We start from the raw sequence: 12609 nt of genomic DNA on the forward strand, positions 1-12609 counted from the left end.
GCCCAGGGTAATGTGAAAAAAAATGTCTCTTCCAGTGAAGACTTATATCTTTGCCAAGTGAAAGCAAATACAATTCCATAGCATACCACATGCTGCTTGGGGATCTCACTGCATTCATAAGATGGTTAATGTAGGAGGACAAAATGCTCTAGAATTTTAAATAAGGTGATATTTGAGATGAACAGACAATGTTGAAGCAGAGCTGAGTAAGCTCTATTCAGTTTTGAGAGTGGATAAAGCTACTAAACATAGGTCAACACCATTTGGTTTCTACGCAAAGATAATCCACTAGATTTTGGATCTAACTGTATAGTTTTCCTCTGGTGACATAAGATCATGAATCCCTACAGTGCCCAATCAAGTCCACACCAATACCTCCAAAAAGCATCTCTCAAAGACCCACTGTATCCGGTAACCCTGCATTTCCCATGGCTAATCCAGCTAACCTACACAACCTTGGACACTATGGGTAATTTAGCATGGCCAATCCACCTAACCAGCACATCTTTTGACTGGGGGTTGAAACAAGTGCACCTGGAGGAAATCCACGCAGACACAGGGAGAATGTGCAAACTCCACACAGAGAGTCACCTGAGGGTAAAATTGAACCCGGGTCCCTATGCTGTGAGACAGTAGTGCTAACCACTGAGCCACCACTGAGTGGACAGTGGATCTGAAATGTTGACTTTGCTTTCTCTACACAGATGCTGCTCGACCTGCTGAGATTTTCCAGCAATTTCTATTTTTGTTATTGTTCTATCAATCTTTGCTGCGGTTGGTACATTTGCATTAAATGGAAGAATGCAACATGGTGGCTGTGATGAGATGGCTGCCAGTGATTTCTGAAGATTTGATTGATTAATATACAAACAACGATCCTTTTCACATGCAACAAAGGGCATGGTATAGAAGTGAATCAGTTTTCAAGTACTCACAGTGTTTGTGATTCTGTATCCCTGCAGGCACCTTACACACAGTGTACCCTCTCTGGAACATCAAATGACCTTTCCCATTTCAGGTATACAATCTCTGCAGCATCTTGGGCTGCCTCCCCTTTCTGCCACAAGTAAAATGTCTTCCAAATTCATCCCCCGAAGAATATCCCACATTGAGCTAAGGCATCCCTGTGGGCCACACTAGCCAACTTTGTCAGCGTCAGATTCAGCCTAGATTCAGAGTCACAGTTCACTGTCAATTCAGGACATCTTTAACTGTGGCCAAACACTTGATGTGAACCCCCAAGAACCATACCCTCAGCAAGGGGCAGATCTCCATCAAATTTACTCTCAGGTTAAGGAGAGTCATAGAGTATACAGCATGGAAACAGACCCTTTGGTCCAACTTGTCCATGCACACCGAATATCCTAAATTAATAGAGTTGCATTTGCCAGCATTTGGCCCCTATCCCTCTAAACCCTTCCTATTCAAGTACCATTCCAGATGCCTTTTAAATGCTGCAATTGTACCCACCTCCACCATTTCCTCTTGCAGCTCGAAAATGTGTGCATGCATCACACATTGCACATGTGCAGTAAGCCGTTGCTATTTGCAAAAATCGCTGACTGTAACAATCTTCAGGAACACATTATGCAAATAGCAGGAGATCACTGTAAATCACTTAACCCATTCCATCTGTGCACGACCGCTTAGCCCTTTCTGCATGTAATGTTGTGTACACATGATGGAGCTACAACTGGCGCCCAATGCCAGATGATTGTACATCAGAGAAACAGGCCATTTGGCCTACATGGCTCATGTCTGCATTTATGTTCCACACCAGCCTACTCCCATTGAATTTTATCTCACTCTATCAGAATAATCTTCAATTAACACAAACAGGAAAGTCAGGAAATTCTCAGCAAATCAGGCAGTGCATTCTGGATGGAAACACAGTAAATGTCTCAGGTCAAGGCGATCTTTCATCAGATTCGGTCATCATTAACTAAGATGCTAACTCTATTTCTCTCTGCAGATGCTGCTTGACTTGTGGAAGATTTCTATTGTTCTTTTCATTTCAGTTTTCCAGAAACCACATTATTTGTGTTTTTGCAACTTTCTATCAAGTCTGTCTTTGTGCTGGGACTCTTACAGGATCAGTTGCACTTACTTGCACAGTTATCACCTTGGTTTGAACTTCAGGTGGAGCTTCCATCTTATCTACATTCTCGAAGAAGATGTTGTAGTTCTCCAGCAGTGCGGTCATGAGTTTATTGGAAATATTTTGTTCCTTTATTCCTTCAATACCAGGGGAAACGCTGTCAGGTCGAAAAATGAAATGTTACAATTCACAACTGAACTCGGATTATCTGCATTAACGCTTCTGCAGAGGAGCATGTGAACTGAACTGACAGGATGTACATTTTGCTTATAAACTTTGTCAACCCATCACATACCCTGTTTATCGGTTGAATTGATACCGACTGTTGCAATGTGATATTTGAAGCAGTACACAGTTAATTTGTTTATCGGAATAATAATATTCTAAAAGGTTATACAGCATCTCTCTGCAGCCTTGATATGCTGGCTCACTGTAGCCAGCTATGAAATAAATGCCTATCTCGCAGCAGTTTCGTTACACTACAGTAGCACTTTGGTCGAAATCATGTGATTCAATCACAAGATCCTTCCATTGCCATGACTACTGTTGTCAGCGGGCAAAGACTATCCACCTAAAAAAAAACAGAATGAACCATTCCCACAAGCTCATCTGTTCTGTTTCCAGTGCTGTGCATAGATTTTGCAATCCCTACAGCATGTTCCATACAACATATTAATTATAAAGAAATATATCAACTTGCATTTATATCCTGCTGGTAATGTAGCAAAATGTTCGAAAGTGCCTGACAGGACTATATTCAGATAATAATTGACACCAATCCAGAAAAGATACTGAAAAGGTATTCAACGGTTTAGGTTTAAAATGTCTGCCTTAAAGGAAGAGACAAAGGAAAAGAGGTAGAGAGGTTTAGGGAGAGAATTTTGTGGCCACACTATGGAAGGTACAATGGTGTGTGCGGTTGATGCAGGGTGAAGCACTGAGTCTGAGTTGGCAGATGACACAGAGATGGGTGGAGCAAGGGCTTTCGAGTGATTTGAGAATGTTAAACATCAACTTCAAATCACTTGAAATCACTTGAAAATTAATGGTGAGCCTTCATCTCTCTCTTGGTTCGCAACCAAACCAGCAGGTGCTACCAAGCGATAACAAGACTCATTGATAAATTTCATTCTAGCAAAAGAGCATCTCCAATCTCAATTGTAACAATATGGTCAAATTGGTTTGTGAAGCAATTCATACAGAAACAGCTCTCATATCTCTGGTGGATAGTTTGAAACAACAACATTTTGGTGTAGGGACCTCAGGGTGCATAATCCAGGCTAACACACCTTGTGCAGTACTGAGGGAGAGCTACAATGTTGGGAGGTGCCGTATTTGAGATGAAATGTTAAACCAAGAGACTGCGCCTGCCTTCTCTGGTAGATGAAATAGATCCCAAGGGTTGAAGAAGAACAGGGCAATTCCACCTGGTTTCCTATCCATTATTTATCCCTTGAATAACATCACAAAAACAGACTATCTAACCATTCGGTTCTCGTTTTGGAAGCTTAGGGTAAAGGCAGGAAAATGGAGTTCAGGTTTATCAGGTCAACCACGATCTCATTGAATGGCAGAGCAGACTCTATGGGCTGAATGGTCTACATACATATTGCCTGCTATGTTTTCCTGTGTTACAACAGTGAAGCTGCTTTGACATGTTCTGATGTTGACAAAGGTGCTTTGCTCAAATAAAAAGTTGTACTTCACTGTTTCTAGATTCTGAACTCCTCATCAGCGAGCAAATTATGTTTTGAGTATTCACAACTTTAGGTGAGAACATCCATATTTGGATGGCTGACTGAGAAAGAAAACCTGATAAACATCTATAAGGATATGCTCGTTTGGTTTGCTACACATTGGCAGTCTCTGTTCAGTTGGAGGATAAATTGAATGAGACAGATTAGGTCAGCCTGATTTATGCATGAGGGACCTGCATCTGTAATTCTGGTGCAACAAAACTTAGGTCATGTTCAAATGCTTGAGGTATAAAGTTAAGACATTTAAATTAAAACTTAATTCAAAATCTTCCTCAGAGCTAATTACTTTTCTCCCATGAAGTACAATGAACAATGGCAAAACCCTGAACTTTCACAGACAAGTATTCATGGAACATACTAATTATGGAATTCGTAATTAAATAGAGTTCACAGACTATATTTTTGGACTAAATGCAATAGATTCTTCTTTCAATCACTGAAATGATTAATTAAATAGTCAGAACTTGAACTAGGTTTGTTTTTTTGTGTGATGAAAGGTATAAGGACTGTCTTATGCATAGAGGTTAAGCAGGTGAGGCCTGTATTCATGGGAATTCAGAAGGATGAGAGGTCATCTTATAGAAACATACAAGATTTTTAAGGGACGTGATAGGATAGCTGCTGAAAGGTTGTTTCCCCTTGAACAAGAATCTAGAACCAAAGGACCTAACCTCAGAATAACACATATTTAAGGCAGATAAGATGTGGGATTTCTTCTCTTTTGGGATGTGAATCTGTGGAATTCTTTACTGCAGGGGGTTGTTGAGATTCCATCATTAAGTATATTCAATGCTGAGATTTCATCACAAAGATTGAGAAAGATTTTCAATTTGTAAGGATAAAGGCAGGAAAATGGAGTTGAGGTTTATCAGGTCAACTACGATCTCATTGAATTGCAGAGCAGACACTCTGGGCTGAATGGCCTACTTCCACACTGTGGGGATTCTATCAAATCATGTGAATCAATTACATCTTAGGGCAGCACCATGGTACAGTGGTTAGCACTGTTGCCTCACAGTCCCAGGGACGTGGGGTCGATTCCAGCCTCAAATGACTGTCTGTGTGGAGTTTGCATATTCTCCCCATGTCTGTGTGGGTTTGCTCCAGTTTCCTCTCACAAGTTAGGTTAGGCCATGCTGTAGTGCCCAGGGATATATAGGGTAGGAGGCTAAGTTTGAGTTGGATGATCTTTGGAGGGTCAGTGCGGACTCCTTGGGCCAAATGGCTTGCTTCTACACTGTGGATTCTATGATTTGCTTTAATGAACTCAACCGATAGATAAAGATTGGCCAGGGAGAACAGTACTGCTCTTTGCATCATTCCACAGGATTTTTTACATCCTGAGGGGCAAATGAGACCCTGGCTGAACACTTGATCCTGAGGATGGCTTCCGTGACAATGCAGTGCTCGTTGCAGTGAAGGTAAAGGTAACATCATCATAGTCCCCCTCTCACAATAGAGGAATGGCTGGTGATGAGCTTAATCCGAGGGTCACCATGCTGCAGGCAAGGGGTGTGGTTGAGAAGGCAAGCCCTCCATCGGGAACTCAGCCAGTACAGAAACTGAGGGGCGCACTCTGCACCACAAACCAGCTGTCCTACTAACTGAGCTAACCAACCTCCTGTCTGGGAGTGTAAGCCTAGACAGAACCCACAACTCGCTAACTAGGAGTGCAGGAGTGAGAATTTTTGAAAGTTTACACATTCTCCTTGGAATGTTTCTGATTGAGAAGGCATTGGTAATTTCAGACTTATTCGTGAGTTTCAATAGCAACAGTTTCGGTATAATACATAAGTGTTTGAAGGTCATTACAAAGTGCCTCATGTATAAGATGAAGTAATACTGTCAGATTAATCCTTCTTTTCAAACGTTTAAATGACAGCTGTTGACTTGACACACTTGCATAAAGAAATTACAATATTGAGAAGTGCAGCACAGAAACAGGTCATTCAGCCCGAATGGTCTATGCTAGTGTTATGCTCCAAAAGACCCTTCTCCCAATGATCTCTAATGTACCAGTGTAGCTTTCTATTCATTTCTTCCTAATCTGTTTATCTCATTTTCCCAGAAAGATATCATTGCTATCTGCCTTCGTCACTATTTGTGGTAGAAAGTTTCACATTCTCATCACTTGTTCAATGAAGAGCCCTCTCCTGAATTCTTCCTTGAATTCATCAGTGATTATCTTTGTTGCATAAGGTAATAGTTTTCAAAGGGTTCATGTTGGAGACTGCATTTGACTCCAGCCAGTCTGATGGTGTCATATCATCCTCCAGGGAGAATGACGGAGTTGAGCTCTAGATCCCAATCCATATGTGTCAGGTCTAGTTGCTCGTTTCTTTTTAACACCCAGAGATGCTTTTATGCACCAGCGAACATCACCAGATCACTCATGTTACTTTTATGCCTTCAGCCTCCACCAATAAATCTGTTCCTGAACCAATTAACATGCAAAACCCACCAGGGGAATGCGATGACAACAAAAGTGAGGGAAAGGTAGGAGGAGGGGGAGGGGAATAAATCAAAATGTAATTGGGGGGGATTTGCAGATGGTCTTGGTGGTTATGTCTGACTAGCCAAAGTAACTTGTATTGTTATTATGCAATAAACTGCATCTTGTTGTTAAGAAAAGTGCTTCTTGTTAAGACTCAGAGTTTCATACTACAATATTGTTAACATAACAAGGGCTCTTGTGGCACAGTAGTATTGTCCATACCACTGAGCCAGGAGACCCAGGTTCAAGTCCCACCTACAGAAAAGGAATGTAATAATTGCTATGAATATGGAGAAAATATTTTGAAAGGAGGATTAGGGACACAACCTGACCCTAAGTATTACCTGGTGGTAATTGGTCCTACGTACATACACTAATCTTAAGTTTATAAATCCAAGTCTTGAACTTTTCGGAAGTGAAAATGTTAAAGATCTCTGTTCTCTATTCTTGAGAAGTGTTCAGTCTGTTCAGCCTTTCGGGATAAAAGCATCTTCTCAGATGAGGCATTATGCCAGTAAGTACCTTTCTGCACCTTTTCAGTGTCTCTGAATCCTTTTTTTATGTAATATGGAGACCCGAAATGTGCACAGTATTTTCAGTGTGGTCTAGGCCTGGTAGATTGAAATGTCTGAAAATATAGTTTCAACACAGCTTGACTGTTGCTTGGTTTCATTTTCAGAAGTGGAGGTTAGGTGGCTCCACAAGATGCTACTCAGATCAATATGAGGGAAGAGAGGTCAAAACCTGAATCACCGAGATGGCAAGAACTGCAGATGTTGGAGTCAGAGATAACAAAGTGTGGAGCTGGAGGAACACAGCAGGCCAGGCAGCATGAAGAAGGGTCCCGACCCGAAACGTCAGCTTTCCTATTCCACTGATGCTGCCTGGCCTGCTGTGTTCCTTCAGCTCCACACTTTGTTATCAAAAACTGAATCCTTCCTTTTGGGGCATCTATTCAAGACTTGGCTACTCTTGTCACTGACTATAGACAAGCAGGTAAACGTTGCAATTATTTAGCATCTTTCACAGTCACCATTCATCCCGAAGCACCAATCATATCCAAGGATGCTTGAGTTCCCAACATGTTCTTCTTCACTGACTAATTTGATTCCCTTTCTGACTCTAAGGCCAACTGGTGAATTAAACTTTGGCACAATCCACAAGATTCATCCTCATCACCACAGAAGGTGAAGTCAGTAAATAACCGCTGCAAACTGGCATGTACACTTTAACTTGGAATTCCAGTTTGGACCAGTACTGTCATTTCTAGGTATTCCTGTTTTTTCTGTCTTGTGATTTTTCCTTTCCCATTCAAGGATTTCTCAAAAGTAAACATTGACTTTAAACGCATCCATCCATCTACTATTCTCACCTCCTGAATTCCAGAGGCCTATCAATTCAGGGTTTCAACATCCCAACAACTGCTTTTGATCTCTCCTGTAATTAAGATTAAACCTTTGATCTCCTTCCTAACAAGACACTTATCTAGCTCAGAGATAGCAGGAACTGCAGATGCTGGAGAATCTGAGACAACAAGTTGCAGAGCTGGATGAACACAGCAGGCCAAGCAGCATCATAGGAGCAGAAAGGCTGACGTTTCGGGCCTAGACCCTTCATCAGAAATGGGGGAGGGGAGATTTTGAAGCTTGTGAAATCCACTCCCCTCCCCCTACCGCATCCCAAAACCAATCCAGCTCGTCCCCACCTCCCTAACGTGTTCTTCCTCCCACCTATCCCCTCCTCCCACCTCAAGCCGCACCTCCATCTCCTACCTACTAACCTCATCCCGCCCCCTTGACCTGTCCGTCCTCCCTGGACTGACCTATCCCCTCCCTAACTCCCCACCTACACTCACCTTTACTGGCTCCATCCCCGCCTCGTCGACCTGTCTGTTTCCTCTCCACCTATCTTCTCCTCTATCCATCTTCTATCCGCCTCCTCCTCTCTCCCTATTTATTTCAGAACCCCCTTCCCCTCCCCCATTTCTGATGAAGGGTCTAGGCCCGAAACGTCAGCCTTTCTGCTCCTATGATGCTGCTTGGCCTGCTGTGTTCATCCAGCTCTGCACCTTGTTGTCTCACTTATCTAGCTCATCCCCATTGTAAATACCCTGGAGGGGACTCCTCTAATCAACTAGTCAATTTTGCACTCTGTTCCTTGGTTTTCTTGATAGCAGCTATACTTGGAAAGCCTGTTTACATTTACTTTAACTCTACCCTTCCTCACGTTGAATAGCTAAACTTTGATCCTTCTTGAGTTCACTTTTTCTGAGTCTCTCGTCTCAGGCACCCAAGCACTAAAAAGTTCCTTCCTCTCAAATCTCTCCCAATACATTAATGCCCTGATAGAGAAGAGGATGCCCAAAGCTGTGACTCTATTTCAAATGTGGCCCTACCAATAGGCTATATGTGTTTGCAACTTCACCTTGGAGTCCAATTTCTGCACTTGCATTCCAGCCACTGTTTAGCCGCAGTTTATATGGCCCGAATATTCTCAATGAATAGTTGATTGCCCAAATTTGTTACTTTTGTGAATGATCTACCCCACCCAGCAGGGGCAACCTCTTTGGTTCCAATTTCAAAATCAGTATTCACCTTAAAATCCAATTGTCTTGCCTGGTCTTTCTACTCATACAACTCTAAGCTGTCCCACTTTGGTTTTTTGACCTTCTGCACAGATTGATATCATCAAGGAAGTCCACAATATTCGAAAAGTATAAACTTTTTCCAGTTCAGAGGAGAGGTTGAAGAAGTTGGAACATTTCTCCCTGGAGAGAAGAAGGTGAAGTGGAGATCTGATAGAATTCTTTCAAAATCATGAGTGGGTTGGATAGGGGTAAGCTGTTCCTGGTCCGAAAAAAACACGCAAACAAAGCAAGGGTGATGTGAGGAAAAAAACCTTTGCACCCAGCAAGTAGTTAGGGGACTGGCATTCACTGCCTAGAAATGTGGTGGATGCAGGTTGAGTTGAGGCATTCACAGGGAATTGGATGATATTTGGTTAGAAATAATGTGCAAGGAAATCAAGAGAAAGCAGGAGATTGGCACAAAGTAATGATGCCCATTTGAAGGGCCAGTGCAGCTACAATGGGCCAAATGGCCTCCCTTTGTGCCATAACAGTTCTGTGATGTTTCTGAATAAAATAACGCAGGTTGAACTTAACGTGGGTGTAGAATTCTACCAATGGATTACAAAGGTTTGTGATATTTGGGAAACAGCACAGAAACAGGACCTTTGGCCCAACCCATTCATGTTGGTATTTATGTTCCCTTCGAGACTCCTCCCATTTTTCTACCTAAATCTACCACTGTAACCATCTGTTCCCTTCTCCTGCAAACCTGTCTGGATTCCCCTTAAATACATTGATATTATTTGCTTCAACTGCTCCTTGTGTTCACATGTTCCATGTCCCTACCATGCTTTGTGTAAAGAAGTTCCTCTGAAATCCCTGTTCAATTTCTTTGTGACTGTTTTACATTGATCGCCCCTCAGTTATGCCCTTTACTCCAAAAGGAAATATTCTCTCTTTATTCACTCGATCAAAATCTTTCATAGTTTTAAAGATGGCTGATCGGTCATCCCTCAGTTTTCTCTTTGCAAGAGACAAGGTATCCAGCCTATCAATGATTTCCTGATATATCTAGCATTTATGGTGCTATACGGTACCATATAATTTATGTCTTCATTCCTGTAAAATATTTCTGCATGTTCTCTAGTGCCTCTATGTTTGTTCTTTAATATGACTATCAGAACTGCATAGAGGTTTGGGGTTGATAATACCACTGGACTAGTAATCCAAAGTCCCAGACTAATGTCAAGGGTACATTGGTTCAAATCCTACAAAGGCACTTGGTGAAGTTTGAATTCAATAAAACCCTGAAATCTTCAAGAGAAGGAAATATGCCATCTTTAAATGGTCTGGTCAACATGCAACTCCAGGTCCCTACAGAAAAGGGAATGATTCTTAACAGAATGATATGACCTAGCAAGCTACTTAGTTCAAGGGCAATTATGAATGGGCAATAAAAACTAGCTCAGCTGGAAATGCCCACATCCATTGAATAATAAAAAAACGCTCTTGTGTTGCTCAGCCAATTTTTGATGCAGGTTTAGTTTAGTTTAGTTGTCTTTCAATTTCTATCCCTTTAGAAATACAACAAAGTGTTGATGGCACCAGTGTCTTCAATAAGAGGTTCCAGTGGCTTAATTTCGTAGCTGTCCACTTTTATTGCTCTATATTTACCAGTACAGTAGTGTAACACAAAGGCGTAACAATTTTACACCCTTCTAATCTTAATACTCAGCTCTCTCACATGCATACAACACTTAGTGAGCAGAGTTTTGTGTAGATGGTTAAGCTAAGAGATGTCACAGCAAGTGAATATTAATGGGGACAGTCGTAATCAGGCTCATACATTTCTATAAACATTCTGGATCTTAGCATGGAACAGACAACGCAGGAAAAGGCTAAGTGGTCTATTGCACCTGTGTCAGCTCCTCACACTCTCCTGATTCTCCCTGGGCACCTAAAAATGTTTTATTTCTGAGTGTAGATAATTTTTTCCTCAATATGCTCCAACATAGGGTTATGGTTTATGACATACCTCCAGGGCAGGTGGGAAGTGAACACAGACTTTCCTGACTGTGGTTAACAATACATTATTAGGCCCCTGCTGTTTTGGGGAACAATGAATATGATGTGTTTCTCAATTAATGAGACAAGTTAACAAGTGGTTACAATTTACGATCCATAGGGGAACAACTTTAATGCAAGTTCATTACCATAATAACTGTTTAGGTGTATATTAACTAGGCTTTTCTTTGCATTCAGGTGGAGAATTGCTTTATCATGCACAGAGTTGTACAGCATGAAAACTGACCCTTTGGTTCAGCCAGTCCATGCCAACCATAATCCCAAACTAAACTAATCCCACCTGCCTGCGCTTGGCCCATATCCCTACACACATTTTTTCCCAGAGTTGAAATGACTAATGCCAGGGGTCATGCATTTAAGGTTAGAGGGGGAAAGTTCAAAGGAGATGTGAGGGGCAAGTGTTTTACACATACAGTGGTAGGAGTCTGGAACGCACTGCCAGGGCTGGTGGTGGAGGCAGATACAATAGGAACATTTGAGGGACTTTTAAATTAGCACATGAATATGCAAGGAATGGAGGGATATGGACCAGGGGCAGGCAGAAGGGATTAGTTTCATTGCGGGCCAAAGGGCCCATTCCTGTGCTGTACAGTTCTATGTTCTAAGTTAACATTTCTTATTCATGGATTTAGCTAAATGTCTATACCTACATCTACCACTTCCTCTGGAAGTTGATTCCACACCCGAACCACTCTCTGTGGAAAAATGGTGCCCCTTATGTCCTTTTTAACCCTTTCTCCTCTCACCTTAAAAATATGTCCCCCAGTCCTCAACCCTAGGGAAAAGACACCTGCCATTCACCTTATCTGTACTTTTGATGCTTTTATAAACCTTTATAAGGTCACCTCTCAGCCTCCTACGTTCCAGTGAAAAAGCTCCCAGCCTGTCCAGCCTTAAATCCTTGCATTTAAATCCAATATTAATACCTGCACATACACTGATCCTGAGGCTGCTTGCTCCTTATCACTTTGTTAAGTTCTCAAATCCTGATATACTGTATTAACATCTGCATACAGCTCTTTAGTGCAGTGTCCAAGACCTTTCTCTTCACATGTTCATTCTAAACTGGTGCCTTCTCTCTGGCTGATGTAAGAGTTATGCTATACATCATCATGAATTACATCAAATTAAAACCTGAAAAAACTGCAGGTACTGGAAATCAGAAACTAAAACAGAAATTGTCAGAATAGCGCAGCAGGCCTGGAAGCATGTGTGGAGAGAAATCAGAGTTTATGTTTTGGGTCCAGTTACCCTTTCTCAGAATATCAGAACTAGGATTTACATCAATCTCATTATACCACAGTGGGCAGTAACTGGGGATTTGTTTGTTCTCTGATACTTAAGAAACTAGTTTCGTGGATTAGGAAGTACATGCTTGTAACGCGTGATTCTGTAAGTATAACCTATAGACTGTAAATATAAGCAATAGAGACTGTAAATATAAGCAATAGATTGGGTTCTGTGTTCTGACCTTCATTGCTTGACTGTCTGGATTGCAACATTAACTATAACGACTCGGGCATTGTTTCTTAAATAACAGAATCTTGCATAAATATACTCGGGTGAATTTCTGCAAATGGCTAGCAAACAGAGGTTAACAGTGGAA

At 41.6% G+C, this 12609-nt stretch overlaps 1 protein-coding gene across 4 annotated transcripts in view; it reads right to left on the bottom strand.

Annotated features, from left to right (window-relative positions):
- The window catches only part of fam13a (family with sequence similarity 13 member A), a 189161-nt gene that overhangs the window by 125961 nt on the left and 50591 nt on the right, over positions 1 to 12609 (bottom strand). For all 4 annotated transcript variants that reach the window (XR_007263291.1, XM_048603250.1, XM_048603264.1 and 1 more), the window contains one exon: positions 2108 to 2255. Coding sequence is in view for 3 of the 4 variants with exons in the window: in XM_048603250.1 (XP_048459207.1) it covers positions 2108 to 2255 (148 nt within the window). In the remaining variant the exon portion in view is untranslated. The remainder of the gene's footprint in view (positions 1 to 2107; positions 2256 to 12609) is intronic.

This window comes from Rhincodon typus, chromosome 1 (genome assembly GCF_021869965.1).
Source record: "Rhincodon typus isolate 14 chromosome 1, sRhiTyp1.1, whole genome shotgun sequence".
NCBI lineage: Eukaryota > Metazoa > Chordata > Chondrichthyes > Orectolobiformes > Rhincodontidae > Rhincodon > Rhincodon typus.